Source organism: Puma concolor, chromosome E4 (assembly GCF_028749965.1).
Source record: "Puma concolor isolate L17-30 chromosome E4, mPumCon1.1.hap2, whole genome shotgun sequence".
In the NCBI taxonomy this organism is placed as follows: domain Eukaryota; kingdom Metazoa; phylum Chordata; class Mammalia; order Carnivora; family Felidae; genus Puma; species Puma concolor.
Window position 1 is genome coordinate 45,438,007 of NC_141683.1, and position 27,523 is coordinate 45,465,529.

General features: G+C 36.6%; 1 protein-coding gene across 7 annotated transcripts in view; it reads left to right on the plus strand.

Annotated features, from left to right (window-relative positions):
* The window catches only part of SMG7 (SMG7 nonsense mediated mRNA decay factor), an 89,794-nt gene that overhangs the window by 53,179 nt on the left and 9,092 nt on the right, over positions 1 to 27,523 (plus strand). For 4 of the 7 annotated variants that reach the window (XM_086693260.1, XM_086693264.1, XM_086693261.1 and 1 more), the window contains 12 exons: positions 1,920 to 2,037; positions 3,783 to 3,915; positions 11,920 to 12,091; positions 13,297 to 13,368; positions 14,201 to 14,351; positions 14,733 to 14,868; positions 19,333 to 19,495; positions 20,184 to 20,340; positions 21,424 to 21,494; positions 22,570 to 22,630; positions 25,265 to 25,384; positions 26,230 to 26,656. In XM_086693260.1, coding sequence (XP_086549386.1) covers positions 1,920 to 2,037; positions 3,783 to 3,915; positions 11,920 to 12,091; positions 13,297 to 13,368; positions 14,201 to 14,351; positions 14,733 to 14,868; positions 19,333 to 19,495; positions 20,184 to 20,340; positions 21,424 to 21,494; positions 22,570 to 22,630; positions 25,265 to 25,384; positions 26,230 to 26,656 — 1,781 coding nt within the window. The remainder of the gene's footprint in view (positions 1 to 1,919; positions 2,038 to 3,782; positions 3,916 to 11,919; positions 12,092 to 13,296; positions 13,369 to 14,200; positions 14,352 to 14,732; positions 14,869 to 19,332; positions 19,496 to 20,183; positions 20,341 to 21,423; positions 21,495 to 22,569; positions 22,631 to 25,264; positions 25,385 to 26,229; positions 26,657 to 27,523) is intronic. The other 3 variants (XM_086693263.1, XM_086693266.1, XM_086693265.1) reach the window with 1 other exon arrangement.

Genomic DNA, 27,523 nt, shown 5'->3' on the forward strand with positions numbered 1-27,523 from the left:
TAGGAAAACTGTACTAAAAGTCCTTGAAATTGACTGAACTGCCTTGCCACCTTTCTTTTCTCCCTTTTTTTGTTTTGAATAGCCAGGGTGTTTTTGAAAGAAGAACTGAAAGTCCCTAGAAGGAGCAGATGATTTTAACTCCAAAATTAGGAAATATATGGCACTATGTAGTGATCAGTATGCTCTCTATAGCAGCATATGCTGTTCTAAAGTATAAAAAGAGATAATGTGATAATGAATCTCATTCTAATTTTTGAGGACTTTAGTTCTGCAGTGAAATCCACAAAGAGTTAAACTGTTAAAACCAGCATTCTGGCCAGAATTTACAATCAAGAGGAAATTAAGACTCTTTAGATGTCTTTTTCTCAACATTGCAGGCCAGTGTTAATGTTGATGCTAATGTTTTAAGAATGTGGTAATACCATCGTCATCTTCTTAAGATAAAAAGAAAAATTCTAAAAACACTTTTTACAGGTATACTTAGTATAGCACCTCAGTTCTTCCCCATTATTAACATAACTGTCGTCATCTTCCTTACTACGGATATTGGTGTCAGCTCTGAGGCACTATATTATGCTTTTGTCATGGTAGGCATAATCTCCATTATGTGACCAAAATTGTGCATGGAGTGATGTTAGGCTGACTATACCTTTTACTTTTTCTTAAGTATTGAATACCCTCAGGAAGTAGGGTTAGGGTTTGGCTTTTATAGGGGACATTTGGCTGCCTAGAAACATTAAGATATGAAGTAATTTAAATGGTAATCTGTCTGATAAAACAGAGTTAGTAATCCCTTATAATCCTTTCCTTGCCATCGATGAATTGAAACAAGACTGAATAAATCTATAAATCTATTTAGCCCTAAAACCTAATAAGGGACCAAGAAGCTGATACATCTTGTTTTGTTTTGTTTTGTTTTGTTTTGTTTTGTTTTGTTTTGTTTTGTTTTTAGTCACAAACTCTTGTGAGGATTAACTCAGGAGATTTTATTTGCAGACCTAGAGAAGAGTAAAGATTATGCCATTGTGTCCCAGTAAAATATCAAATGTAATCAGAAGCCTAATTGAAAAGTCTTTTATTAAGTTCTTCTATTGGGGCAGATCACTGTCAGTTATTGCACTCATAAGCCTAGTAATCAGAAAGGCTAATGTGTCTTTCAGGACTCTGGCAGACAGTATGGCCCCAACTGAGTATTACATTTTGTCATAGCCTGACTTCCTGATTTCATCTTTCACCCAATCTCTCATTTGGCCTCTTGAGCAGCTTAATCATCATGTGCTGCAAATTCTCATTTATGTTAAATGGCAAGTATGGATTGCTCACAAAAGTTTCTTGGCAAGCAATTTATCAATCATTAAAATAACCCTTACTGTTATGGCTTTATCGGGTTGACATTATATAGAGTAGGAATAACAGCAGAATGCGCAAACAGCTGCTGGATTGTGAACAGACGTGAAGATTCTGTAAGGACAGTTGAGAATGATTCAGAATAAAAAGAAAAAAGCTGCTCTGGACAGAGATACACTTATGAGAGTAAACAGACCATCTTGGCAGTTCATCATTTCAAATGGGGGGACTTTTGTGGCATATGGCTTCCTGTGATATGAATACGTAGAAATCCAAACTAAAGCAAAGGGTGCACCATTCGGGTTTTTTTTTGTTTTTTAGCCTTTTTCATGGTGTTATTTCAAAGCTAAAAGACAAATACACAAGCATTTTGAACCAGATTCAGTCATTAGCCTGAAGGTGAGAGTCGTTTTAAAATGTAGTAGTATAAAACTTCTGCAGCAATCTATGGTATGAAGCAGGTTTTTGCTTTGGGGAGTGGAGAGGGAAGGAGTCATTGGTGTAGTATAATGGTTTTAACTCTGTTTTTCTATATATCTGCTGTTTGTTTGTTTGTTTGTTTTGTTACTCAGATTCTAAGCTGGGTCCAGCTGAGGTCTGGACATCCAGGCAGGCTCTGCAGGACCTGTACCAGAAAATGCTAGTTACTGATTTGGAATACGCTTTAGACAAGAAAGTAGAACAGGATCTGTAAGTACTATCATTTGGGATGTCCCTGTAAGATCAAGAGTCTCACCAAGACTTTAGAATAAAAAACAATTTGGTTGTTTCTTCTTAACCTGTCTCAGAGTAAGGTCTTTCAATGAAAACAAAAAATTCTAGTACTTGTGATTTTTTTTGAACAGAATATTTGACCATTGTTATTACTTCAGATAGTCTTAGGCAGCAAGAGGAGAATGCTTGAAGTTGAGTCTTATTCAGGTCTTTGGGGTATATCATAAAAACAAATCTATGTATATTTCAAGTACTAAGAGACAGTGTTTGGATTCTCTGTATGTGTTCAGTCCTGCATTTAAACCATGACTAAAAAAGAAATTCAACAGTAAACTTTAGATAAATCTTCTTTGGTGAATGTGATTCTATAAATTTCTCCCAAAGGAAAATGTGTTTGCATTGTAAGGAACTTCTTCCTTTTATAAAATAAGTAGGTATTTCCTTCCCCCCCACCCCTAATAAAACTAAAGAAAGATTTTGTATATTTAGGCTATTCCACTTGTTCTTTCTATGAGAGGTGAAATGACAGATGACCAGATTCCCAAGTGAGTAAATAAATGCCTTTTGTGGAGGGCCTTGCCTTATAAATTGGATCAAGGATATTAGCCTGATGAAATATTAAGAATCAGTTAAGAATATTCTATTTAGTAATGCCTAGTACCCTAAGTTGTGGTGAAGATTAGTTTTTCCTATATTGTTCACCTTTCTTAGATACTTTATATTTTTAGGAGTTCTAGTAATAAAAGAGCTTAATCACAGCCACTCAGAATCCATATCTATGATATTAGAGGCAAGGATAAAATGTCATCAAAAATACTGAGGGAGCGATTGTCCTCATGAAGCATTAAAAACGCAAGTGCTCTAGTGTCTCAAAAGTTGACATTGATAAAGAATTAGGTACTTTCCAGGTAGGTTGTAGACCTTTCATCTGTGTTTGCTTCCTTTAATCAAGCCAGTAATAATCTCCCTCCATCCTAGTTCTGTTTTCCCCACCCCCACTGTGGTTTCCAAGTTAAGGAATGACTGTATTTCACCCTAACTGAATCTAAAATGATTCTTTACACAGCTTGATTCAAGAAAAACATTTTATAATAGAATTTTGATATGCCGTATTTCAGCACTGTGTTTTTTCCTATTTTAAATAGCCAAAATTGAAATATCAAAAAATGAACTTATATTTCAAGCTGTAAAGAAAACATTAACCCCAAGAGAAATAAAGAAAGCATTAAAAAGAATTAGAACAGAGTGCTGTGGGAAATAGATTTTATGGAAATAAGAGATATGGCTTAATATCGAAAAAGAAATTTTCCCCTTATACCTGTCACTTAATAAGGATATACTCAGTCATTTCTTGGCACAGTGTATATGGCAATTTGTTGATAGCTTACTTTTACTTTGGTCTTGCGACTGTAGTTCTTGTTTTGTACTGGGATTCCTAAATAGGCTTTAACTATAGTAGTTCTAAAAGATTAATAACTGAAGCCACAGTCTGATTATTCGAACATTTGGTAAGTGTTTACTAAGGTCAGTTGGATTCTATTGCATGTCTGGTCTTGCTCAAAGAGGAGCATAAAGTTATTTAAATAAGTGAGTAACTTTAATGCAGGTTTACTGTCTAGTGTGTTATAATTATAACAAACAGTTCTTTCTTGTTCTCAGGGGGACCAGTGTCTGCCCAGTGAGTCACTGCTATACCAAATAGAATTACATTTTGTTTTCAGCTGGAATCATGCCTTTAAGAATCAGATCACAACACTACAAGGCCAGGCAAAGAATCGAGCAAACCCGAATCGGAGTGAAGTTCAGGCAAACCTATCTCTGTTCCTAGAGGCAGCTAGTGGCTTCTATACTCAGGTGAGTTCTGCATTGTATATCAGTTCTCCTAGAATTAGTCATGAATGTTCTTTATACACATCTTGTTTAATAAGTACTTTTTGTTATGATTATGGGGGCATCCAGGAGTTGATCACCTATAACCCCTCAAGTGAATAAAAATATCCCAGATTGTTGACCATAAGACCTTTAAAACAAAAAAGATTCAATCAAAAAAGGTTTATGGGGCTCCTGGGTGGCTCAGTCGATTAAGTGTCCTACTTCAGCTCAGGTCATGATCTCGTGGTTTGTGAGCTCGAGCGCCGCGTCAGGCTCTGCGCTGACAGCTCGGAGCCTGGAGCCTGCTTCTGGTTCTTTGTCTCCCTATCTCTCTGATCCTCGTCTGTTCATGCTCTGTTTCTCTTTCTCTCAAAAATAAATAAACATTAAAAAAAATTTTTTTTTAAAGTTTATGTTTTGGCTTAAAGTTTGGAGATATAATTGTGTGAGTAGAAAAAGGGTCATGAGAGCCATATCTTAGTGAAACAGAAAAAGTAGTCTGTTATAAGTGGTATTAGAGCAAATGTGAATTTATGGGTATGGGCATAGTTCATTGTGAAAGTAACAGCTGTGTTGTGCCAGGTAAGAAATAGTCAAAATTTGTGATATCAAGTGAGTTTTCATAGTATTAATGTGTTTAGTAGAATTTATCTGAAGCTTTAAATGCTGTTAAGCTACCTAAGAAATGAAGTAAATTTTCCTCCATTTTAATAATAAAATGATTACTTTATTATTTTAATGATTTATCATCCTCAGAGACTTATCTTGTGCTTGGTTACATGCTGATAAAACTTCTAAACCGGGCGGGTTAAACAATACATAAATCTTCTTTCTGAACAATGAATTTTCTTTAAACAGAATATTTTAGAAAACTTCATCTCATCCATTTGTAGTAGCATTCATAATTAATAAAATGTGTATAAACTCTCATCTTAGAATGGCGAGACACAGTTTTGAAGATCTTAGACTAAAAGAAATCTTTGGCCATTCCCTCTGTGCTTGCTGCTTGACCGTTGCTACCTGTATTTCGGCTCCATTTTGGTTTTACCATGTCTCGGAATGAAGGAAAAGGAAAGGCTGTGTTGGAAGTTGTCACATAGTTAGCCATCATCTTACAGAGATTATTTGTTTTACTTAGACTAAAACATTGTTCACAGTTGATCATTGAAAGAACTAAAGTATGGTTCTTCTTTTCAAAATTAATTTTTAAATGGATGCCAACTTCTAGCAGTAGAAGTTGGTACTTCTGGAGAGAGGGATTGCAGTGTGCCACTAACTAGTCCTTAAAGCAGGTGTTAAAGATTAATTCATTCCACAAGTTGGCTTTTAAAAGCCTACTGTTCTAAGGCACACTACAGATACTGAGGATATGAAGGGAAAAGAGATAGTCTTTTCCTTTTTTTAAGGGAATATCTAGTCTAAATGAAGAGATGGATACATTAATAGATATTCCTTTTTGCTTTCTAATTATAAAAATAATGCATACTAGTTTTAAGAAATTTGGAAATTACACAGAAAAAGATTTAATTCTGTTCAGGATAAATTACTACTTTAATATATATTCTTCTGATGCTTTAATAATTTTGTACATAGTTGTACATATCCAGTATTATATCTCCTTTATAAACATGTAAGTTTTCCCTTGTATTGTCATGCAGTTTGATAAGCATTTTCTCTAATATTGGATTATTTGATGATGACAATTCTTCACTCGATGATGAATAAAATCATTGGATAATCAAGTTATAAAACTATTAACATACATTGTTGTTTCCCAGGAGATTATCATTTATATTTTTATATTTCCATCAGCAGTGTATGTAAGTATCCATCTTTTTTTTTTATTTATTTTTGAGAGAGAGAGACAGAGCGCAAGTGGGGGAGGGGCAGAGAGAAAGGGAGACACAGAATCTGAAGCAGGCTCCAGGCTCCACGCTGTCCGCACAAAGCCCAACACGGGGCTTGAACTCACAAGCTGCAAGATCATGACCTGAGCTGAAGTCGGACACTTAACTGGCTGAGCCACACAGGCACCCCTGCAAAAGTATCTATCTTGATGCATGCTTGCCAGCGTTAAGTGTTTTCAGTAAAAGTGAATGCATGATTAAATGAGTAACTTACACTTATTAGATGGAAAATAATTTTTCTTTTAAAATTTAATGTTTGGGTTATTAGTATTGAACTGCATTCCTATTTTATTAGATGTTTGTATTTTGTATAAGTCATTGTTTACTTTTCCTACTCATCATTTGGATCCTATTGTTTTCATGGTGATTTGTCTGATTTATACTGAAAGATACTAATTTTTTCCATTATTTTTGGCAGATATCTTTTTCTCAAGTTTCTTCTTTTGTTCTTTCATTTAAATCAGAGTTTCCTAATGTTACCAGGTTCTTTTTTTTTTTTTTATTGTGTTTTTTGTTTGTTTTGTTTTGTTTTGTTTTGTTTTGTTTTGTTTTGTTTTTGTCCATAGGTCAGTGGAGGGAGTGTGAGCAGGGGAGGGGCTGAGAGGGTGGGGGAGAGAAAATCCCAGGCAGGCTCAACGCAGGGCTTGAACTCAAAATTGTGAGATCATGACCTCGGCCAAAATCAAGAGTCAGACACAACCATCTAAGCCACCCAGATCAGTGGATATTTAGTAAGGACAATAATATTTATATTTAAAGGAACAAATAGATATTATAATTCAAATCTCAATATTTGAAAATTAGCACCAATATCTTATAATAATGATTAAATTATGACATCTGTAAAATGCAAATTTATGAAACTATTATAAGTTGATGTTTATGAAGATCTTTTAAGATGATGAAAAGATCGTGTTATTGAATTACAGTTTGACTGGATATGTTAATCGAGGAATCTCAGCTCAGAGTATTAACAAAAGTGTTATCCCCTACCCCGCCATCACTACTTTCATCTATGCTTTGTTGAATTCCAGATTTCTACCATAACTTCTTAGAAAGATTTCATAACATTCTGGTTGCTTTTAGATTTTTGAAATATAGTCTAGTTTTAAAACTCTAGTCCGATTCAAATCTGTATTCCTTCCTCTCCCTATGTAGTAGAAAGTGGAATTTTGAATGAACACAGCTGAAGTAGGGGGAGCAGTAGGGACCCCGAGCAGCTGGGCATGGTGGAAGAGAGGGAAGGAGTCCATATGCTACAATACATTTTTATTATAGTTATTATACAGATTGGTTAATCACCTAGAAACATGATTTTTAACCTTTTTTATGATGGAATGTAACACATTTCCAAAGTTTTAATTGCACCTTGATAAATCTGCAAGGAAGGAAAACAAGAATCATTTTTATTGAGGGAGTATGGTAATTGTAAACAAAATTTTATAGGCAGGTAAATAAAATCATTCAAATTATTTTATAATGAAAAAGATATGGCTAATCTAATTTTGAAAAACATTTTTTCGATTTTTATAATAAGCATTGATTTTCTCCACCAGCATTCCTTAGGCAGTGGTTGAACAATTAAAACAATTGTAGAATGAGCATTAATAAACTTTTTCATATATTAACATTAATAGGATATTTTACTTGCATTTTTATGTTGTCTTCGTTTGATAATTGAAACAGTTAATGGTGTTGCTAACAATAATGTTTTATACATCTTTCTTGATTACACATAGTACAGATTAAGCTATGAGACTGAGGGTGTAGACCAAATCCACATCATCATACAATCTTCTAGGCCACGATGAGTTTTGAATTTTAATCTTTAAGTGTAGTTGCGAGCCGTTGGAGAGGAGGCAGGGACGTAACATGATAAAGTTCGCATTTTTAAAAGATTATCCTAGCAGGGGGCTCCTGGGTGACTCAGTTGGTTGAGTGTCTGAGTCTAGCTTAGGTCGTGATCTTGCATCTAGTGAGTTCAAGCCCTGTGTCGGGCTCTGTGCTGACAGCTCAGAGCCTGGAGCCTGCTTCGGATTCTGTGTCTCCCTCTCTGTCTACCCCTTCCCCACTCAGGCTCGCTCTCTCTCTCTCTCTCGCTCTTGCTCTCTCTCTTTCTGTCAAAAATAAATAAACATTAAAAGTAATAAAAAAAAAAGATTATCCTGGCTGTTGTATGGAGAATGTTGTATGGGGGTTAGGAATGGAAGCTAATTAGGATGCTACTGTGGTAATAGAAAAAAAGTGATGGATTTTTGAAGATTAACCAATAGACTTGATCATGGATTGGACTGGATATGTGGAATCAAGATAGGGGAGGAGTCAAAGATGACTTCAGTTATCAGATTGAGCAGCTAGTTGACTAGTTGTACCATTTACCGAGATGGAGAATACTGAAGAGAAAACATCTCTGTCCGTGTTAAATTAGATAGCCTATTTGACATCTGAGTGCAAATGTCATATAGGTAATTGGATAAATAAGCTTGGAGCCCAGTAAAAAGGTCAGGGCCAGAGTAAATTTTATGATTACAATGAAGAACCCTGCCTTAGTCAGACATTAGTGTTTGGTATTTAAAACCATAGAGCTAGGTGAGAACAGGTCAGCACAAGAGGAGCCACCATTGCAGTAGTAGAAAATCAGAGCGGTGACTTGGAAGCCAAGAGAAAACATTTCAGTAAGAAGAAGGAGTGGTCATCCCTGTTGAGTGGTGCTAAGAAGTCAAATAAGATGATTAAAAAGTGACCAATTAGATTTGACAGCATAGAAGTCACTGGTGACATTGACAAATACTGTATTTCTTCATTTCTAAAATATTTTGGGGGCCCCTGGGGTGGCTCAGTTAGTCAGTCTTCCAACTCTTGATTTCAGCTCAGGTCATGATCTCACCATTCATGAAATCAAGCCCCATGTCTCTGTGCTGTCAGCTTGGGATTTTTTTTTTCTCTGTCTGCCCCTCCTGTGCATGTGCGTGCTCTGTCTCAAAATAAATAAATAAACTTTAAAAAATAATTTAAAAATGTTTTTCATATTTTAACGTCTCTTGATTAGAAGTTCACAAGAGATGATAAGGCACTATTTAATTGGCAGTATTTTTTTCTCTCAATGTTACAATAAATAATAGTTCACCATACAATTTATGGTATCTTGGATTTAATGAAATGTGACTTTGGTAAAATGGGAATAGAAATCTGATTGGAGTGGATTGAGAAGAGATTAATACATGATTATCCTCATTTATATTTCTGTGAAGATGTTTTTACTTCTTAGCTGTCATTTTGTGAGCCATTTAAAGCATGGTACCAAATTCAAGCCAGAACCGAATTCCCAAAGTAAAGATGTAACAACATTCTACTGTAGGTTTTTTTAAAACATCAAAGAACTGAACAAGTAGTTGTTACTCTAAGAAACTGGGAGCCAAAAAAAAGTATTATTTTCTGTAGTTTTTTTGAGGGGTGGTGTTCTATACCTTCATAGTTAGTTCTCCATTTTTAGCATAGAAGAGCCAAGGAGCAGTGGAATAACATAATACTGAGTTTTCACAGAATAATTGCCAAATATAGTTTTGTTCAACTTATGAAACATCTGTTTTTCTTCTTTAGTGCCACCTTGTTTCTGCATCTAAATCAACCAGAGCTCTCTTACCCAGAATCTTTGAATCAGCAGGAACTTTTCTGATATCTTCACCTACAACTCCTGGGTTCAGGCAAAATTTTATTACAAGACATTCTATATGATACTCCAGCCACGTTTGATTTACTTTTTTGTGTGAACATTCTTTTTTCTTCTTGATAGATGTTTAGCCTTGCCTTGTGTTCCAGTCTGTTCTTTCAGTACCTACCAAACTCCGTTCTCTACCATCCACCACGTTTCTTCTTCCTATCTTCTACATTCGTCTGTTTTTGGTGTCTCCCTCTCCCTCCATTTTTCGTTCCTTTCCTGTATTTCTTGCCTTTTCTGTTTGCTGACTCTAGCCATTCTGAGCATTTACTTGTTTACCTAATTTTATCTCAGCAAATTCTTGCCCATTACAAATGTACAGGTATAAGTAAAGCTGAAATAGATAATTCCTGTGCTTAGTAGTAAAGGGTACACAAGGGTACACAGAATTTGTATTCAGTTATGGAAGTGGTTTTTATCTTAGAAAAAAGTAGGACATTTTAAATCATGAGTTGGGTCCTCAGGGTGTCTTATTTTATATTGTGAATTCTGCACATTAAAAAGTGTGGTGATAGAATCAATGTATTTCTAATTTTGTGACGTTAGTCAAATCACTTGATATTTCTGTTGCTTTCATATCCTCATCTGAAAAAATAGAGCTTCATCACTATATATACTATATTGCTGCTAGGTTATCTCCAGGATAAGTGAGACAAATGTATCAAGTAAGCTAGGGAATTCAGTTTGCTACAGATAGAGATTATTCTCTTGGCTTATTTATGCTAGCTATCATGTTTTCCTTGCTCCCTTCCCCTTCCCCTCCCCACCCTCATGTTATTTATCTATCTTGCTCATTTGACTGTGAGCTCTTTAAGAACGTAGATTTTCTTATTCATCTCTGTTATCCCTGTTGCTTACCATGGTGTCTGATATAGTAACCAAATATTTGAATGAATATATTTAAGTAAATATTTGAATGGATGGAATAGAACGGAAAGAACTGTGTGGGGCCAATAATGAAACCCTTGGGGAACAAGGTCGGGGGAGAAATGCTTTTGAATAAAGGAGGCTGAAAAGGAATGATTGGTAAGACAACAGCAACAAAAAAGCAAAGCTCAGTGATCAGCCTTAAGGTTAGCTATTTTATTTTTTTTTTTATTTTTTTTTTTTTTAAATTTTTTTTTTTCAACGTTTATTTATTTTTGGGACAGAGAGAGACAGAGCATGAACGGGGGAGGGGCAGAGAGAGGGAGACACAGAATCGGAAACAGGCTCCAGGCTCTGAGCCATCAGCCCAGAGCCTGACGCGGGGCTCGAACTCACGGACCGCGAGATCGTGACCTGGCTGAAGTCGGACGCTTAACCGACTGCGCCACCCAGGCGCCCCAAGGTTAGCTGTTTTAAATGCAGCAAAGAGGTCCAATAGGATAATGACTGAAAAGTGTCCATTGTATTTGCTTATTAGATAACTGGGTCTCATATGGACAACAGTTTCAGTAGAGTGGTGGTGGATGGTAGGATGGGAAGAGGGGTTTGTGTGGAAGGCAGATCATAATGGATTAAGAAGTGAATAGGAATTGAGAAAGCAAATAGGACACATGTGGATTCCTTTGAAGCAGTTTGGTTAAGAAGAGGAAGAGACATTAAAAGGTTACTGGAGGAGGAATCTAGGATCAAGGAGGGGAGTGTTCTGGTTTTGGATTATTATATTTTCTGTGGGTGACACTTGATATTTGCAGGCCATAGCAAAGAAGCATGAGAAGTTGACAGTAGATATAAGAGTGAGGGGATGGTAGGCAGGAGGCAGACAAGAATGAAATAAGCATGCTCAGACAGAGGAGTTAGTTCTAACGAGGAGGAGGTAGGTACCTCTAATAGTAAGACTAGAGGAGATAAAGGAGGAAGAAGTGGGTAGTCTCCATAAATGTCAAAAGTCCCTTGCAGGTCTGTATCAGATCCATTGTGTATGCAAAGATAAGAACTGACATAGGACTTAAAATAAATCTCAGGGAACTCCTAAAATCGAACAAATATGTTGGCTTGCATTTAAGTCCTATTTGTAACCACTCAGTCTTTAATGGTTTTTGTGTCTTTCTAAGAGAAATAGTAGATAGATAATTTCTTGGAGTTGCTTGCTGAATGGGACTGAATACCCTATTCAGGTAAAAAAGTCTTTTTAAATAATGTTTCTGTTCCTTTTAGATGCACATCTTAGATTGCTCTAATACTTAAGAATTTAAAAGATATGATTTATAATAAATGTTACTAGTTATCTATCCTGTTTTCTTAGAGTCTTTGCTCCGGTCTCAGTAGTATATGATATTAGGTATACATGTTAAAGTATACAAACTTTACTGTTAGAGCACTGCTGACTTACCAGTTCTGACTTACCACTAAATCTTGCTCATGTTTTCCTTTTAGTTATTACAAGAACTGTGTACGGTGTTTAATGTAGATTTACCATGCCGTGTGAAGTCTTCCCAATTGGGAATTATCAGCAATAAACAGACGCATACCAGCGCCATAGTGAAGCCACAGTCTAGCTCCTGTTCCTATATCTGCCAGCACTGCCTCGTCCACCTTGGAGACATTGGTGAGCCTTTGGTGTGAAGGAATTGCTAATATATTCATCCTTTTCTTTGGAGTAGTCATAGAAAGAAGCTCTTTTCCCTCAAACTGAGTATGTACACACAATTTCGTTTGCCATAAGAGGAAATTATAAATTGTATATTAAAGAATTTACATTGTCTCAGTATTTTGGGATTGGCAAAGGATTTTGAAGGTAGTAACTTTCATATGAAGATGTAAATTTTATTCGGACTTCATGCAGATGTAGGCAAATGAATAGCAAAAATGTAATCAAAGCTAAAGTTTTCAAAGTGGTGCCGTAATGTCTTTTAAATTAAAAGTCTGTACTCTTGGAATTGCAGGGTTTATAAGTTACTCCTTCTGAAGCTAGATTGTCTTCTTTTCTTCCTATCGTCACTATATTAAAACCTCATTTTTAATTGTTTCCTTTTTGCAGTTAAATTTGTTTTTCTATTTAATGTAGTTTGTCTGAGAGTGTTATGTAACTTATTCTTGTTCGTCCCTTTAAGGTGACCTAAAAGGGTTGTAAAATAAATTAACTATAGGATTATGTTTCAACTGTCCTCAAATAACAAGGAATGGAGAACATTCCTTTGAGTTCGAAGATTTTAGATATCTAGATGTCATATAAATCATTGACTCCATTTGGGGTCATGTCAAAGTAAGCACCAAGTTCTGCATGGAGACTCAGTGAATAGTGCATTTAGGTTGTTTTTGCTTTTAGTGTATCCTGTGCACACACATACTTAATATCGCAGTAGGTATGAGACATTTTTCAAAGTCACTTTATAAGATATTGAAGAAATACATACTTTTCAGATCATATTGTATAGTGTTTTTTGTTTTGTTTTGTTTTTAAGTGCCATATAACTCACCCCTTCTTGGTGGGCCGGCTCCAGGTCACCAGCATAGTCCATAGGGGGAGCTGGTGATGCATGACACTGGAGGACCTGAAAATGGGGGCTAGGTAAGCTTTACAATTGGTTCCATGCTGAATGTCCCAAATAGGGAAGGCCAGATGGACACTTCACACATAATCCTATAGTTAATTTGTTTTAAAGTATTTTCTGTCTTTAATTATCTTAAATTAATTTTAATGTGTTTATTATCTTTAGAATTGAAATCTGTAGTTGTTTTGAAAATAGTACCCTACTAGTTTTTTTATTCATTGTTTGTTTTTAAACTAAAGTTTCTTTTTCCTCTTCTCAGCTCGATACAGAAACCAGACCAGCCAGGCAGAGTCCTACTATAGGCATGCAGCTCAGCTTGTCCCCTCTAATGGTGAGTGGGCCTCTCACAGCAAGTCGTGGTTGACTAGGATACTTGATTCTCTATAGCAGTATGGAAAATAAGGCTCATCTTCAGGTTTTTGAAAGCAAAAGATTTTGGAGTTTTGGTATTAAGTTTTGGAGATTTGGTATTGATTGACTTGGAGTTTTGGTCATATTTTTTCTTTTCATTGTATATTCTATATAAGCAGAAGTGGATTTTTTAAAATAAAACTGTTGTTGTTGTCAGTAAACCAGTATAAAAAGAATATCCCCTAATGTGATCTAAAATTGTTTCAATAACTCTGGCTTCCTTAATTATCTCTTAATACCACCATTTCCTTACTAGAAAAATTTTTATTTATCTAAGAGATAGTGCTTATGTCTTTTGATGGCCTCAAAAGCGACATTAGCAGTGATTCTTGTTTGGTGAAATACATCATTCTTGTTAAGCCAAATTGAAATTCTTTTAGATTCTGAAAGGAGCTCCTTTCGAGCAGGGGTGGCAGTTGGGCACACTGTTCGTTTCATTTTGTCTCTGGCTGCTTTCCCACAGCGGTGGCAGACGTGGTAGTTGTGATGGAGTCTCCTAGGCCCACGTGAAGTCTTACCTATGCTTCTAGTGCTCTCTACCCTGATGATGTGCTTTTTAACCTGTACATGCTATGTTCTGTTGTGGGAGTGTGCTGTTTTGAATTATGCCCATTTGTAATGAGTTACTCATGAGATTTACTGTATAAAATACTCCCCATTATTAATTTAAAGGTTTGAAAACTGATCACCTGTATTCTGATAGCAAGACTGTGCATCTTGGGTTACTTTAGCATCTTAACTTTCTCCTCTAGGTCAGCCTTACAATCAGTTGGCTATCTTAGCTTCTTCCAAAGGAGACCATCTGACCACAATTTTCTACTACTGCAGAAGCATCGCTGTGAAGTTCCCGTTCCCAGCTGCCTCCACTAATCTACAAAAAGCACTTTCTAAAGCACTGGAAAGGTAGGGCTGACTTTTCCAAGAGGACTTTGTGTAACCTGGTAGTCTTCACCTGTCAACCTGATAGCGTACAAGAACTGATAGTTACCTGTGCTTCTCTTCCATTTGCCTAATTTCTCAACATGTAGATATGTTTTAATAGTTTTGCATGTAGTCATTGCTGAATTTCAAGCAGTCAGCCTCTGATTTGTTCCTAGTAGAGGAGTACAGGCTGCTGAATTCTCACAACTCCTCTGAGTGTGTTGCAGATAAAAAGTTTCATGCAGAATCTTCTCCTTGTGTATCAGGTGCTCAAATAATGTGTTTTTGCAGACTGAAACCTCTTTTAAGAGGTGTTAGCCATTTCGCTGCTTAAGATTCATGGAAATTTTTCTTCCATTTCAGCCGGGATGAGGTGAAAACCAAATGGAGTGTTTCTGACTTCATCAAGGCCTTTATTAAATTCCACGGTCATGTGTACCTGAGTAAGAGCTTGGAAAAGTTGAGCCCACTTCGAGAGAAATTGGAAGAACAGTTTAAGGTTAGATTTCAAAAATAGAGAATTTTTTTGTCTTGTCTAAATCAGGAAGCATAGGGGCGCCTGGGTGGCGCAGTCCGTTAAGCGTCCGACTTCAGCCAGGTCACGATCTCGCGGTCCGTGAGTTCGAGCCCCACGTCGGGCTCTGGGCTGATGGCTCAGAGCCTGGAGCCTGTTTCCGATTCTGTGTCTCCCTCTGTCTCTGCCCCTCCCCCGTTCATGCTCTGTCTCTCTCTGTCCCAAAAATAAATTAAAAAAAAAAAAAATAAATAAATAAATCAGGAAGCATAAGATATTGATGAAGTTGACTCCTAGTTTTTATGTCATTACTTAGCTGTGAACTCTTGGTTAAATGTAAATTTGAAGCATATGGAGTTTTTGCATACAGCATCCCCTCAATTTAAACAGAGATACCATCTATAAAGAAATATAGCAGTGGTGTTTTCACTAAATAGCTGCTGTTTGGCAGAAAGTTACCAAAGTGGGGAGAAAAAACCAACTCCTCCTTCTTCTCAGATCAAGCACCTTTCTCTCTCAGTTTTGAAAGTACTACTTTTGATGGTTTTTATATTCTTAGATATAATTCTGGTACCTACTTTATAATATTTCCATTTTGCAACCCGGGCTCATTATTCTCATTGTGCTTTGATCCATCAGGATTTGTGGTAGTTTGAAGGAAAGGAATGAGAATTTCATTCTTTTATTAATTTGTGTAAGGAAATAAATTAACCTTTGTTATATTTATAAATATGAAAATGATCTTTTATTAGAATATTGAATTAGCAGTATTAATTCTGTCTTTAATTCATGTATTCAACAAATATTTGACTGCCTGTTAATGTCAGTCACTGTTTTAGTCACTGGGATCAACAGTGAACAAGACAGTCTTAAAGAACATTTTATATTTCTTGGTTGCTTCTGGGTATCTAAGCACTTGGGATGTTGTCTATAACTGCCTTACAGTTTTATAAGTAGTATAAAAGTAACATGTTCCAGAGATTGTAAAACTTAGTTAAGAGACATAAATTAGCCAAGTATAGTCAATGTGAAGTAGTTTTACAGATAATCATTTTGCAGTTAACACTTTTTATGTACAAGAGATTGTACTAAATAACTATAATAGAAATAGTTTGTTTTTGAATAATCTTTTAGAGTCTCCTGCTGCTTTCTGCTTCTTTTAGGGGCCTATTTCAACTTTTAGCCCATGATTTACAGAATCAAGTACAAGCAAGGAACAACTAATTTTTATGCCCTAAGCTATTCTGCCTGTAGAGAACAAATAAGTCTGAATAGTTTCATTATAAGTGGTCAGATATATGAAGGATTATTTTAAAATAACTTCTCTTTGTCTTTTCTGAGGTCAGAACTAAAATCATTAATCCTAAAAAGATATCTATAGGGGGTTGCTAAGGATTCTGTCTTTGAAGAGCTTAAAAGTCAGGTTGACAGTCGTCTTCCTTGGATGGTTTAGGTACAGTTCTGTAAACTAGCAGGGGATTGGATCCAATGACCTGTTGAGATTGCTCCTGGCTCTGTTTCTGTGAAATAGGGATTGGGGGGAACCTACCTTAATTAGGTCCTCTCTATATGGAAGTTACTCTGGTCTAGAGTCTAGTCAGTTTTGCATTTGATTCAAGTTCAAACATTAATATTGAAATATATCTTTCCATATATAAAGTTTGGGGGGTTATGTGGACAATTCCTAAAAGATGCTTTGAAGTATCATTCCAACACTCTAAAGTTAAACATAGTATGAGGCAGATCTATTTTTACCTTTACTCATTACTGAAATACCAGAAGAACATTGTTGGAGTGAAATTCTAGCACAGTTGAGTAAATATTCAAAAGTGTTTCTAAAGCATATGTAGATAATTAGTGTCATCTACATGTAAACTTCAGCATATCTAACTAGTAATCTTTAGCTACTAAGCAGAAATGTTTACCAAATTGAGGTGTATTAAAAGATTTAAGGCCTGTGATTTAGGAAATGAGATGCAAGCCTTTTTATATATGTTAAATACATGCTGTTTTTTTCATGGTACTGAGTTCAGTAAACTCCACAACTGCTATTGAAGGTGCCTTTGAGTAACAGTGTGTCCGTTCCAATCTGATTTTGTTCCTAGTGAGGCCCTCTGCTTCCTACAATACAATCTAAATTTTATGAAAATATAACTACATAATTACACTTTTACTTCTAAAGATGTGAATTATTCCTTCACCAAGTACTTACTGAGTACCTACTGTGAACCATATACTTCTCTAGGCTTTTAGAGGTGGAGGGGAGAGCAAGACACAGTCTGTGCCTTCGTGAAATTTTACATTCTCATTTGCTAGTACTTAGGATGGACTCACATGCATTAATTCTTCTGTGCATACACTAGAAAATCCTTTAAAGGGCTGTGATTGTCTTCTATAGGACATTGCTGCCTAAAATAAAATGCCAGTGGATTAATAGATACGTTGTTCTGTTTTACTCATAAGAAAAAATGCTTTTTGAAAAATACAAATTAATATTCTCATTTTTTGCCAATATTATATGTTTATATAAATGGTCAGTTTATCTAAAAGGTTAGATATAGAGACTGAAGGAGAAGTTTTATGGGAGAATTCAGAAGAAGAGATAGGATTTGGGGACATTTTAAAGAAAGGAAAAATGCTTGATGCCTTTGAAAAAGGAATGAGCATTCTCCATGTATATACTGGCATTGTAGGTGGCAAGGAAGCTGAGAGAGTAGCTGAAGTGGAATTGAATGGTATTTTCCTGCCGTGATAATGGGAGAGATCTTGCTAATAGGATCCTAAAACTTACTCTGGATGTTTCAGGTTCTTTGTGTAAATAGAAAAAAAACTCAGAAGTTGCTGGACAAAGGCAGTTCTAAATTTCTGAGATGGTAGGATCTCTTGTCACTGCTTGTAGAATCATCAGTAAGATTGTCTGTTTCCCACTATAAGGCTAGTGACAGTGAGAAGGAGGGAGGTTGGCTGTAGCTAAAGTGTAGGGTGAAGCCAAGATATCATCACTTGTAACTGTCAGCTTTGTTAGGAACTTGTGTTTGAAAAATATTTTCTATGGGAGTAATCTAAAATTACTGCAGATATTAAGGTAGAAGGGTGAGGCCACTGGCTGAGAGCATGTAGTGAATTCTGTAATAACCTGGTTTAGCAGGTTGCTATAAACACTAGTTACTAAAGTAAAGGAATTTGATGATGAAGATCATACATGTACTTTTCTAATAGGGAAACATGTCAGTGTTATAATTTGTAGAAGGGCCTGTACCACATTATTAATTGTTTTAGTATATCATTTACCCCGTGTTCCAATATTGTTGCTCTGTACCTCATTTATAAATAAGTGTCTTTAAATGCGTCAAGCCTTTGAGTACATTTTATGACAAATTTTGGAAGTCATACTTTGTGTACCAAAAGTTCAAAAACATTGTTTAGTCTTCTGGTTTGAAATTTTTCTTTTTTACTGTGTACATCTACTTTCTAGTCATTGATTCTAATTTAATATTTTACTATATGTGCATCTCATATAAAACCACTTCTAATGGATTAAGACGTATACTTTTACTGACTGATGCCCAAAACTTTTTTTTGTATCATATTAAAAAATACACGGTTTCTCGGGAAAAAAAAAAAAAGTATCGTGAAAAACAGCTGAAAGAACTCTGTGGTGTTGGGGCTCATTCCTTTCAAGAATTCCTTTCAAGGCAAAGAGTCAGCCTAAGAGATATCAGACCACATTGGACTTGATTAAAATCCTACAATTAAGAGCTGATTCAAAGGGGCACATGCACCCAGTATTTACAGCAGAGTTATCAATAATAGCCAAATTATGGAAAGAACCCAAATGTCCATTGACTGATGAATGGATAAAGAAGATGTGGGGTGTGTGTGTGTGTACACGCACACAATGGAATATTAGTGATCAAAAAGAATGAAATCTTGATGTTTGCAACAACATGGATGGAACTAGAGTATATTATGCTAGGCGAAATAAATTAAAGAAAGACAAATATCACATGATTTCACTCCTATGTGGAATGTAAGAAACGCAACAGATGAACCTAGAGGAATAGAAGGAAAAATAAGATAAAAACAGGGAGGCACATCATAAGAGACAAATACAGAGAACAAACTGAGGGTTACTGGAGGGGAGGTGGGTGGGGGGATGGGCTAAATGGGTGGTGGGCATTAAGGAGGGCATTTGCTGGGATATGAGCACTGGGTGTTATATGTAAGTAATGAATCAATCACTGGGTTCTACTCCTGAAACCAGTAACTACACTGTATGTTAACTAACTGAATTTAAATGAATGAATGAATGAATGAATGAATGAAGTCATTGACTCATCTGTGACTCTGTTACCCATCTGGTTCTAAATGCAGACTGCCAGTTTAGTTCTTGTGTTGAAGGTGGCTCCTATTCTCGATAATCCGCAGTATTTCTGTCTTACTTTACAGAGGCTGCTGTTCCAAAAAGCTTTCAACTCTCAGCAGTTAGTTCACGTCACTGTCATCAACCTGTTTCAACTTCATCACCTTCGTGACTTTAGCAATGAAACAGAGCAGCATAGTTATAGCCAAGATGAGCAGCTGTGTTGGACACAGTTGCTGGCCCTCTTTAGTGAGTATTAAATTTTTAATTTTAATTCAAATCATTTAATTTTCTGTGCTGTCTTCTTTGGAAAGCATAATCTTAGGCATTTTCATCATCAGAGTGTTAGTGACAACAAAAATGCCTCCTATATAGGCCTAAACCCTAAGTTCTGTCCTTTTATCTCCTGATACCCTCCCCTCATCAAATATACCTGTAACATTTTTTTAAAGATTTCATTTTTAAGTAATCTCTACACCTAACATGGGGCTCGAACTCACAACCCTGAGATCAAAAGCTGCACACTCCCCCGACTGAGCCAGCCAGACACCCCTGTAACAGTTTTTAACATGGGGGATAAAAGCCTTTTTAGTAAAAAGCTGTGATGGGGCCCCTGGGTGGTTCAGTCGGTTAAACCACCAACTTCAGCTCAGGTCATGATCTCACAGTTTGTGGGTTCGAGCCCCATGTCAGGCTCTGTGCTCATGGCTCAGAGCCTGGAGCCTGCTTCCAATTCTGTGTCTCCCTCTCTGCCCCTCCCCTGCTCCTGCTCTGTCTCTCTCTCTCTCAAAAATAAATGTTAAAAAAAAACAAAACAACTGTGAAGTATTCAAGCATTAAGGGGGATACAGCAGAAGTCTCATAATGCTAGTTTAATTTGGACTGGTACATTGTTTCAAATATCGTATGTTTTCTGAATACATTTTTTTTCTTTAAGTGTCTTTTCTTGGCATCCTGTGCAAGTGTCCTCTCCAGAACAAGTCTCAGGAGGAGTCCTACAATGCCTATCCCCTTCCTGCAGTCAAGGTCTCCATGGACTGGCTGAGACTCAGACCCAGGGTCTTTCAGGAGGCAGTGGTAGATGAAAGACAGTAGTAAGTGTCTTAGAATTTCATGTTAGTTTGTGTGCTTTGTTTATTTGATATTCATGGATATGTAGAAACCGCCTCTAAAACACAACATCTGAACAATGGAAGACTTTGTGTTTTCCACCCACTCTCTGGAAATTGAACTGAAGACCTCTTTGTATGTTTTTCATTTATTTGTTTGAATTTCTTGTGTGAGGCAAAATCTTAAGGATTTCTGACTCCCTGTGTGTTCCCCCCCCCCCCCATTCCTGGCTGCAATCATAGGGAAAAAGCATTTTTCACATTTCAAAATGAAATTGAAGTAAAAACCAGTTTGTTTCTTACCCATTACAGTATGCTCCAATTTTCTGTTTAGAAGTTGAAGAGAAGTGATTTTTTACTTTTTCCATTATTTCCTATACATAAGCTGTTTGGTCCTGCCTTACAGTAACACTGCGTTTGAGTTACATTTGCTTGTTTTGAGCATAGAGGATTGGGAGTTATTTTGGCTCTCACTGTTTTCTCTCTAATCTCTACTCAGAATAATTCTGATGGTTCTTAGGAGATTTTGATTTTATGGTAACAAATGAAAACTTTCAGTTTACCTTGGTATTTTAACAATGTGTGGACTTTCTCACATGATAAAGAAAAAGGTGTAGTCATTACTTTGAACAAAGGATGTGATTTGACTATGGTGTACCCCAACCCCGTCACAGATTAAGAGCTAGCAGTGGATTCCACAACTGATAATGTGTGTGACAGCTCTATCAAAACATAATATGTTGTTTCTCTGGTCAGTGTGTTCCCAGTAAGTACCAATTATCAGTGTTTAAAACTGACAAACGATTTTCACTAATTGTTAAATTAGGAGTCTGGGAAATGGCCTGCAGTAGTAGGTCTCTATTGTGCAAATATGACCCTTCTGGTGTATCTTTTACCTAGACAGACATCTTTGAAAATAGGTTTTAGGAAATCATACAGCATTGAAAATGCTGAAGCGAGAGGGGAAAGTACATAAAGTCTAGGCCCTATAGATAACATTGTCCTGGCTTGTTAGTGTTCTAGTATCTCCATTTTAGACAAAGTCTGAATTGTCTTTTTAATTTACAGCATTTGGCCCTGGCTAATTTCTCTTCTAAATAGTTTCCATCCCCATGAAGAGGATCTTTCAAGTACTAATGGTAAGGGCTAACTTAACTTGATGTTGTTAACATCGTTCCCCATCACTGATAGTAGGCTGAAGGCGAGAGAAAAACATGTTTTGTTTTCGTTTAAGTTCAGTAACTCAGAAGGGACTTTCAATGCTGCAGTTATCATGAATAAGTGGATAGAAGTAGAGGTAATGTTCTTCCAGTTCTTTCAGCAGCATATGCTCCTGTTTGAATAGGAGTCCAGAGAGTACAATACCTTTAAATTCTTTCCGGCTTCTTCCCTCCTTCCTCATTTTTACTGTTTTTTTTTTTTTTTAAGAGAATTAATTTGAACAGCGTTACTCTGTTAAAGTAATACCTGCTTATTATAGAACATCTGGGACATACAAACATTAAGTACATAAGTCACCCATGGTTCTCTCTTACAAAGATACGTTGTATTGTTCATATTATAGTGTATTTTCTTGGGACCTTTTTCTTAAGTGTACATATACATACCTGCCTATGACTGATATCAGATACAGCTTTGTGCCTGCTTTTTAAAGTTAATGTTATGTTGTTAGCATTTCCCTTTGCCATTTAAACATTTGAAGTGTGATTTTTTTTTTTTTACTGGCCACATAGTATTCCATCCTGTGGATATGCCATAATGTATTTAATCACTGTCCATTTGCTGTACAATTTTCCACATTGTAAATAATTCTGCACTGAACAGTCTGTAGTTAACTCCTTTCTGATGATCTTACTTCCATCAGATCAGTGCTTCTCAAGCAATTTGCAAATGAATCACCTGGGGTCTTGTTAAAATGCAGTTATGATTCAGTAGGTTTGGGACAATGCCTAAGATTCTGCATTTCTTGCAAGCTCCTGGATGATGTCGGTGTTGTTTTTCAATACTTTGAGTAACAAGGAGATAATCTAAACAGTGGGATTACCGATGTGGGGCTATGAATTTTTAAGGCTGCCAGGGAAAAAATAGTCCATTGTATCCATCCCCCTCGGCACTGAGTAGTAGATAAGTATTAGGGGACAACGTCTAGTGCGCAGAGGTAACCTGTTTTTAAATTAAAATGTTTTACAAATCTTGATTTCTACCCCTCTGTAGCTACACCACTTCCAGAGGAGTTTGAGTTACAAGGATTCTTGGCTTTGAGACCTTCTTTCAGGTGGGTGGCAGCTGAAGGAGCTTTATTTTATTATCAGTGGTTATAGTATTAAAATTAGGAATCAGGCTTGGGTGTAGAAGAACCTTTGATCTATCCCAGCTTTGTCTTATTTTCTTAACAAGTAAAAGCGAAAGCGTTTTTAATATGAAGTAGATTTGTGTATGTCATGCCTTTAATTGCTCTGTAATGCCAATACTGAGTGCCTTTACAGACTTGGGGGAAGGAAAGGAAAAGAAGAAAATTGCTTCTCCCAAGTGGTATTTATTCACTGGATTTTTTTATACTTTGTTGAAATTAGAGGGGAAATCTCAAAAATGGGAACCAAATGCAAACCAGAGGATATTGCTTGACATTTTTCATATCATTAATAATGACAAAGCAATTTGTTTTTCTAGTCATTTTTGTCTCTTCTTAGAGGAAGAACTTCTTACTCCTTTTCAGGTTGAACTCTTTGGTCTGTGTCCTTGATCCTATCTCTTCCTGCCTCCCCACCTGTTACCCTCTCTCTGCATTGTAGTTCAGTATCTTTTTATTTATTTAACAGCTGGTTACTTCCTTTTGGCCTGCTAACATTGAGGTGTACCCTGTTCTTTTTAAAAAGTAAAATTGACAACCCTTTCTTCCTCTGATGTTGCTCTATCTTTCTCTTCGTCATCAAACTTTTTTTTTTTAATGTTTATTTTTTTATTCTTGAGAGAGAGCACAAGCCTGGGCAAGACAGAAAGATAAGGAGAGAGGGAGAATTCCAAGTAGGCCCTGCACTGTCAGTGCACAGTCCAACACAGGGCTCAAACCCACAAACCATGAGATCATGACCTGAGCCGAAATCAAGACTCGGTCACTTAACCACCTGAGCCACTCAGGCACCCCCATCATCAAACTTCTTAAAAGCATAGTGTGTGAGAACTTTACTGACCCCACCTCACTCCCAGTCATTTCTCAGCCTCATTCAACTTAAACTGTCAGTGTGTTTCTGGTTACCAAACTCCATTGACTTCTTTATAATTTTCATCCTGTGTAATTTTCTCTAGCATTGAGTTTATTAATCCCACTCCTATATGAAGCCTCCTTTTTTCTTAGCTGTTTTTCTTAGTTCAGTCCCTTGTACCACATCACTCAGAATATTATCCTCCAGGGTTCTTCCCTGCCCTTTCCTTCCCATTTTCTATATTCTCCCTGGTGATCAAATCCATCCTTTTGTCTGAAGCATTCATCTCTTGGATAGTAACTAAGCCCAAAAGTTTCAGTGTCTGACTTTTTTTCTGACTCATAGTTTAACAATCTGATCTCCCTGTGCATTTCAAACTTTAACATGACCCAAAATGAGCTTGTATTTTCCTGTTAGGTCAGCAAAAAAATAATCCTTCTATATTTATCTGTGTGCCATTATCCACCTACATGAACTCTAAAAAAATATCCTTATTTCCATTAATCTTTCTCACCAAGTCTTTGTAATTCTGTGTCTAAAATGCCTTTTAGACCCACCTCCTCCCATTTATTTCCCTATATAGTTCAGGCTTTTATCACCATTAACCTGCAGTATAAAAAGCTTCCTAATCAACCTCCCTACTTAGATTCCCTCTCCTGTAGCTCATTTCTGCCCTGCTTTCACGATTATATTTTTAAAAATACAGACCTGTTGAAGTCCCATTAATAACGCAAAGACTTCAGTTCGCTCATCCCCAATTGTTCCAATATCTTTTTTAGCTTCATGTCCAAGTGCTTAGTTTCTCAGTGGTATTTTCTGCCACCTGCCCCCTAATCCTTAACGTAGTATACGTTGGCTAGGTCCTTTTCTTGAGTAACTTTGTTTTTATTCCTCTGACACATTGTTCATGCCATGCCTAGAGCAGCCCCATTTCCTCTTCTGCCCTTCCCTTACTAGCCTGTAAACACTTAACACACCTGCCAAGGTCCAGCTCAGGTAATAACTTAATCTGTGAAGTCTTTTCAGAGCTTAGCAGAAGGAACTAGCCTTCCTGTTAACTATGCTTATTTGCGTAGTTTTTCTTACAGTACTTATCAGATTGATTTATAATCAATCTTTGTGTCTTCAGCATCTATCCTGCAGCCTGGCAATTCTTAGATACTTAAAAATAATACTGAGTTTAATGAGGAAAAATCTGAAAATCCTTATTTTTTTCAGGTTGATTTACCTTTCTAATGTCAATGAGCTTTTTGCTGTATATATTTTTTGATATAAATACATTTTTCTGATTTAGGGCCACCTAAAGTAGATAGATTAATACTGTTTATTAGAATAGGCATACTCGGAGACCTTTAGCATTACAGTGGTCATTTCAAGCAAATTATATAGAATGCAAGGTAAGTGTTGATGAAAACTTTCGTTCTTACAGTAAAAGTATCTTTTTAAATAAAAGTTGTGACTTATTTTAGCTCAATTAGAAAGTAAAATCTGAGTAAAAATATGCAAATGCATATTGTCTTTTTTGTTTTGCTTCACTGTATTTAAAATCTTCGGCAACATACATTCAAAATGCAGTCGATTGAATTTAGTAGCTAGCCTGTGTGGAAAAATCTGAAACCATTGCATTTAAATTAGGTAAACGTGGTTGCCTGGGAAATACCTTTAGAAGTTTAATTTTGTGTAATTTGTGCTTATCTCGATTTTAGGAACTTGGATTTCTCCAAAGGCCACCAGGGTATTACAGGAGACAAAGAAGGTCAGCAACGACAAATACGACAGCAGCGCTTGATCTCTATAGGCAAATGGATTGCTGATAATCAGCCAAGGTATTTCTTATCAGATACACTTACACACCCCACATGTGTTTTAGGCTCTGGTACGATGCTCTTGATTATAAACTCGTAAGCCAGGATGCTGGTAACACATCATCAAATTATGACCCTGGTGATCATAAGTATACTCTATTTAATCTCTGTGCTCCCCATTACACTGCCTAGTGTAGAGAAATAAGCATTGTCTCCCTTGTTAATCATGAACTTCTGCTCTCATTTGTAAATATCTGTGTAAATCTAACAAAATTGTATGTTCACAGGGATGGTGATTTGTGTTGACAGGGTCGTGGCGGTCCATTTCAGTCAGGATAGACTAGAGTCAGATAGGTTTCTAGTTCTGCCACTCCCCGAGGTGTGTGTCTTTAGGATCTCCCCAGGTGATTCTAACCTTTCCAAAGTCAGTAACTATTTCAGATTAATTTTTATATGCAGGCTCCTGTCCTACTACTGTAAGCACTTAACTGGTTGCATGCTTGAATGAGTTTAATCCCTCTGAGCTCTAGTTTTCACACCTATAAAACAGGAATTACAGATCACTACTTCAAGGGTCTGGTCTAGGGCCTTGTACTTAAGACATGCTCAGTAAATATAGCTGTCATTACTAGAAAGCATTAAAGGGGCATGGGAATGTGTGGTGATGCTAAGGGATAATGAGGATTTGAGTTTTTCTGTAACTGCTTGTTATGCTATATAAAAATATTACACTGTAATATCTTGCTGTCTCTAAGTCTTTAGGGCTGGGAATGTACTTACTTGACTGTTGGGTCCATGCACAGTCCCATTGTTATTGTTTTTTAGGTTTATGGTTTTCATATGTGGATTTATTTTTACTTTTTTAGGCTGATTCAGTGTGAAAATGAGGTAGGGAAATTGTTGTTTATCACAGAAATTCCTGAGTTAATACTGGAAGACCCCAGTGAAGCCAAAGAGAACCTCATTCTGCAAGAAACATCCATGATAGAGTCACTGGCTGCGGACGGGAACCCAGGACTGAAATCAGTGCTGTCCACGGGCCGTAATCTAAGCAACAACTGTGACACAGGAGAGAAACCAATGGTCACCTTCAAAGAGAACATTAAGCCGCGCGAAGTGAACAGAGACCAAGGAAGAAGTTTTCCTCCCAAAGAGGTGAGAAGGGACTATAGCAAAGGAATAACTGTAACTAAGAATGATGGAAAGAAGGACAACAACAAGAGGAAAACAGAAACCAAGAAATGCACCTTAGAAAAGTTACAGGAAACAGGAAAGCAGAATGTGGCAGTGCAGGTAAGCTGTATTTGAACTATAACGCAGGTAGAGGAAGGCTCACACAAAAGGCAAGATTTTTCATTTTGTTCCTAAAGCTTGAGAGTTGGCTCTTCTGGAAGCTTGAATGCGGCACAGTAAGGTCATGTAAAGAGCTGTGGTAGGTGGCTACTCCATCAACCTGTAGAAATTGTAATGTGAGTGAAAAAAATCTCAACCTGTCTTGACATTTCTGTCAATCCTTTCAGTTAGGTAGTTTGAAATGACCAGAGCTGTCAGTTCCGCAAAGAATTCTGTTTGCTTTAGAAGGTGTAACTGCCATTTGTTAGTGTTCTATTGGGAAATGTAGGGTCTTGTACAGAGCCAGTAAGTAGGACCAAGAGTATATTAAGGCTTATAGGGTTTTTTTTCAGATTCACTAAAAAAGATAAAATATATTCTTGGAAAAAGATGAGACTTTTTCTTGACATTGATACCTGTCCCAGCCAGTGGCATTGTATCACTTTAGTGTTATCCTGGCTCATGGGAGTTTGTAAAGCAAGAGTTTAAGTCTCTTGCTGGGAAAAGGTAAACACTACTCAGTTATTTGTGACTTTTTCTTAAACCTTTCCAAAGAGGAGATAGAGATGATTTCATGTAAACAAAGATGATCTTTGTTCTGTGCTGGTTTCATTGATACCATTCACGTCTGAACAAATACCTAAATAGCCATGTGATTTGTTAGCATATTGGCAAATGTATTTGTTAGCAGTAGGCACAAGGAACATTACATTATTGAAGGCTGCTTGCAGATATAAACAGTGCCTTCAGCCTGTTTCATCTACAGAGTTTTTTTGAGAAGGAGAGAAATAAGCACATAATAGTTGCATTTTAAGATTAATAGAGAAA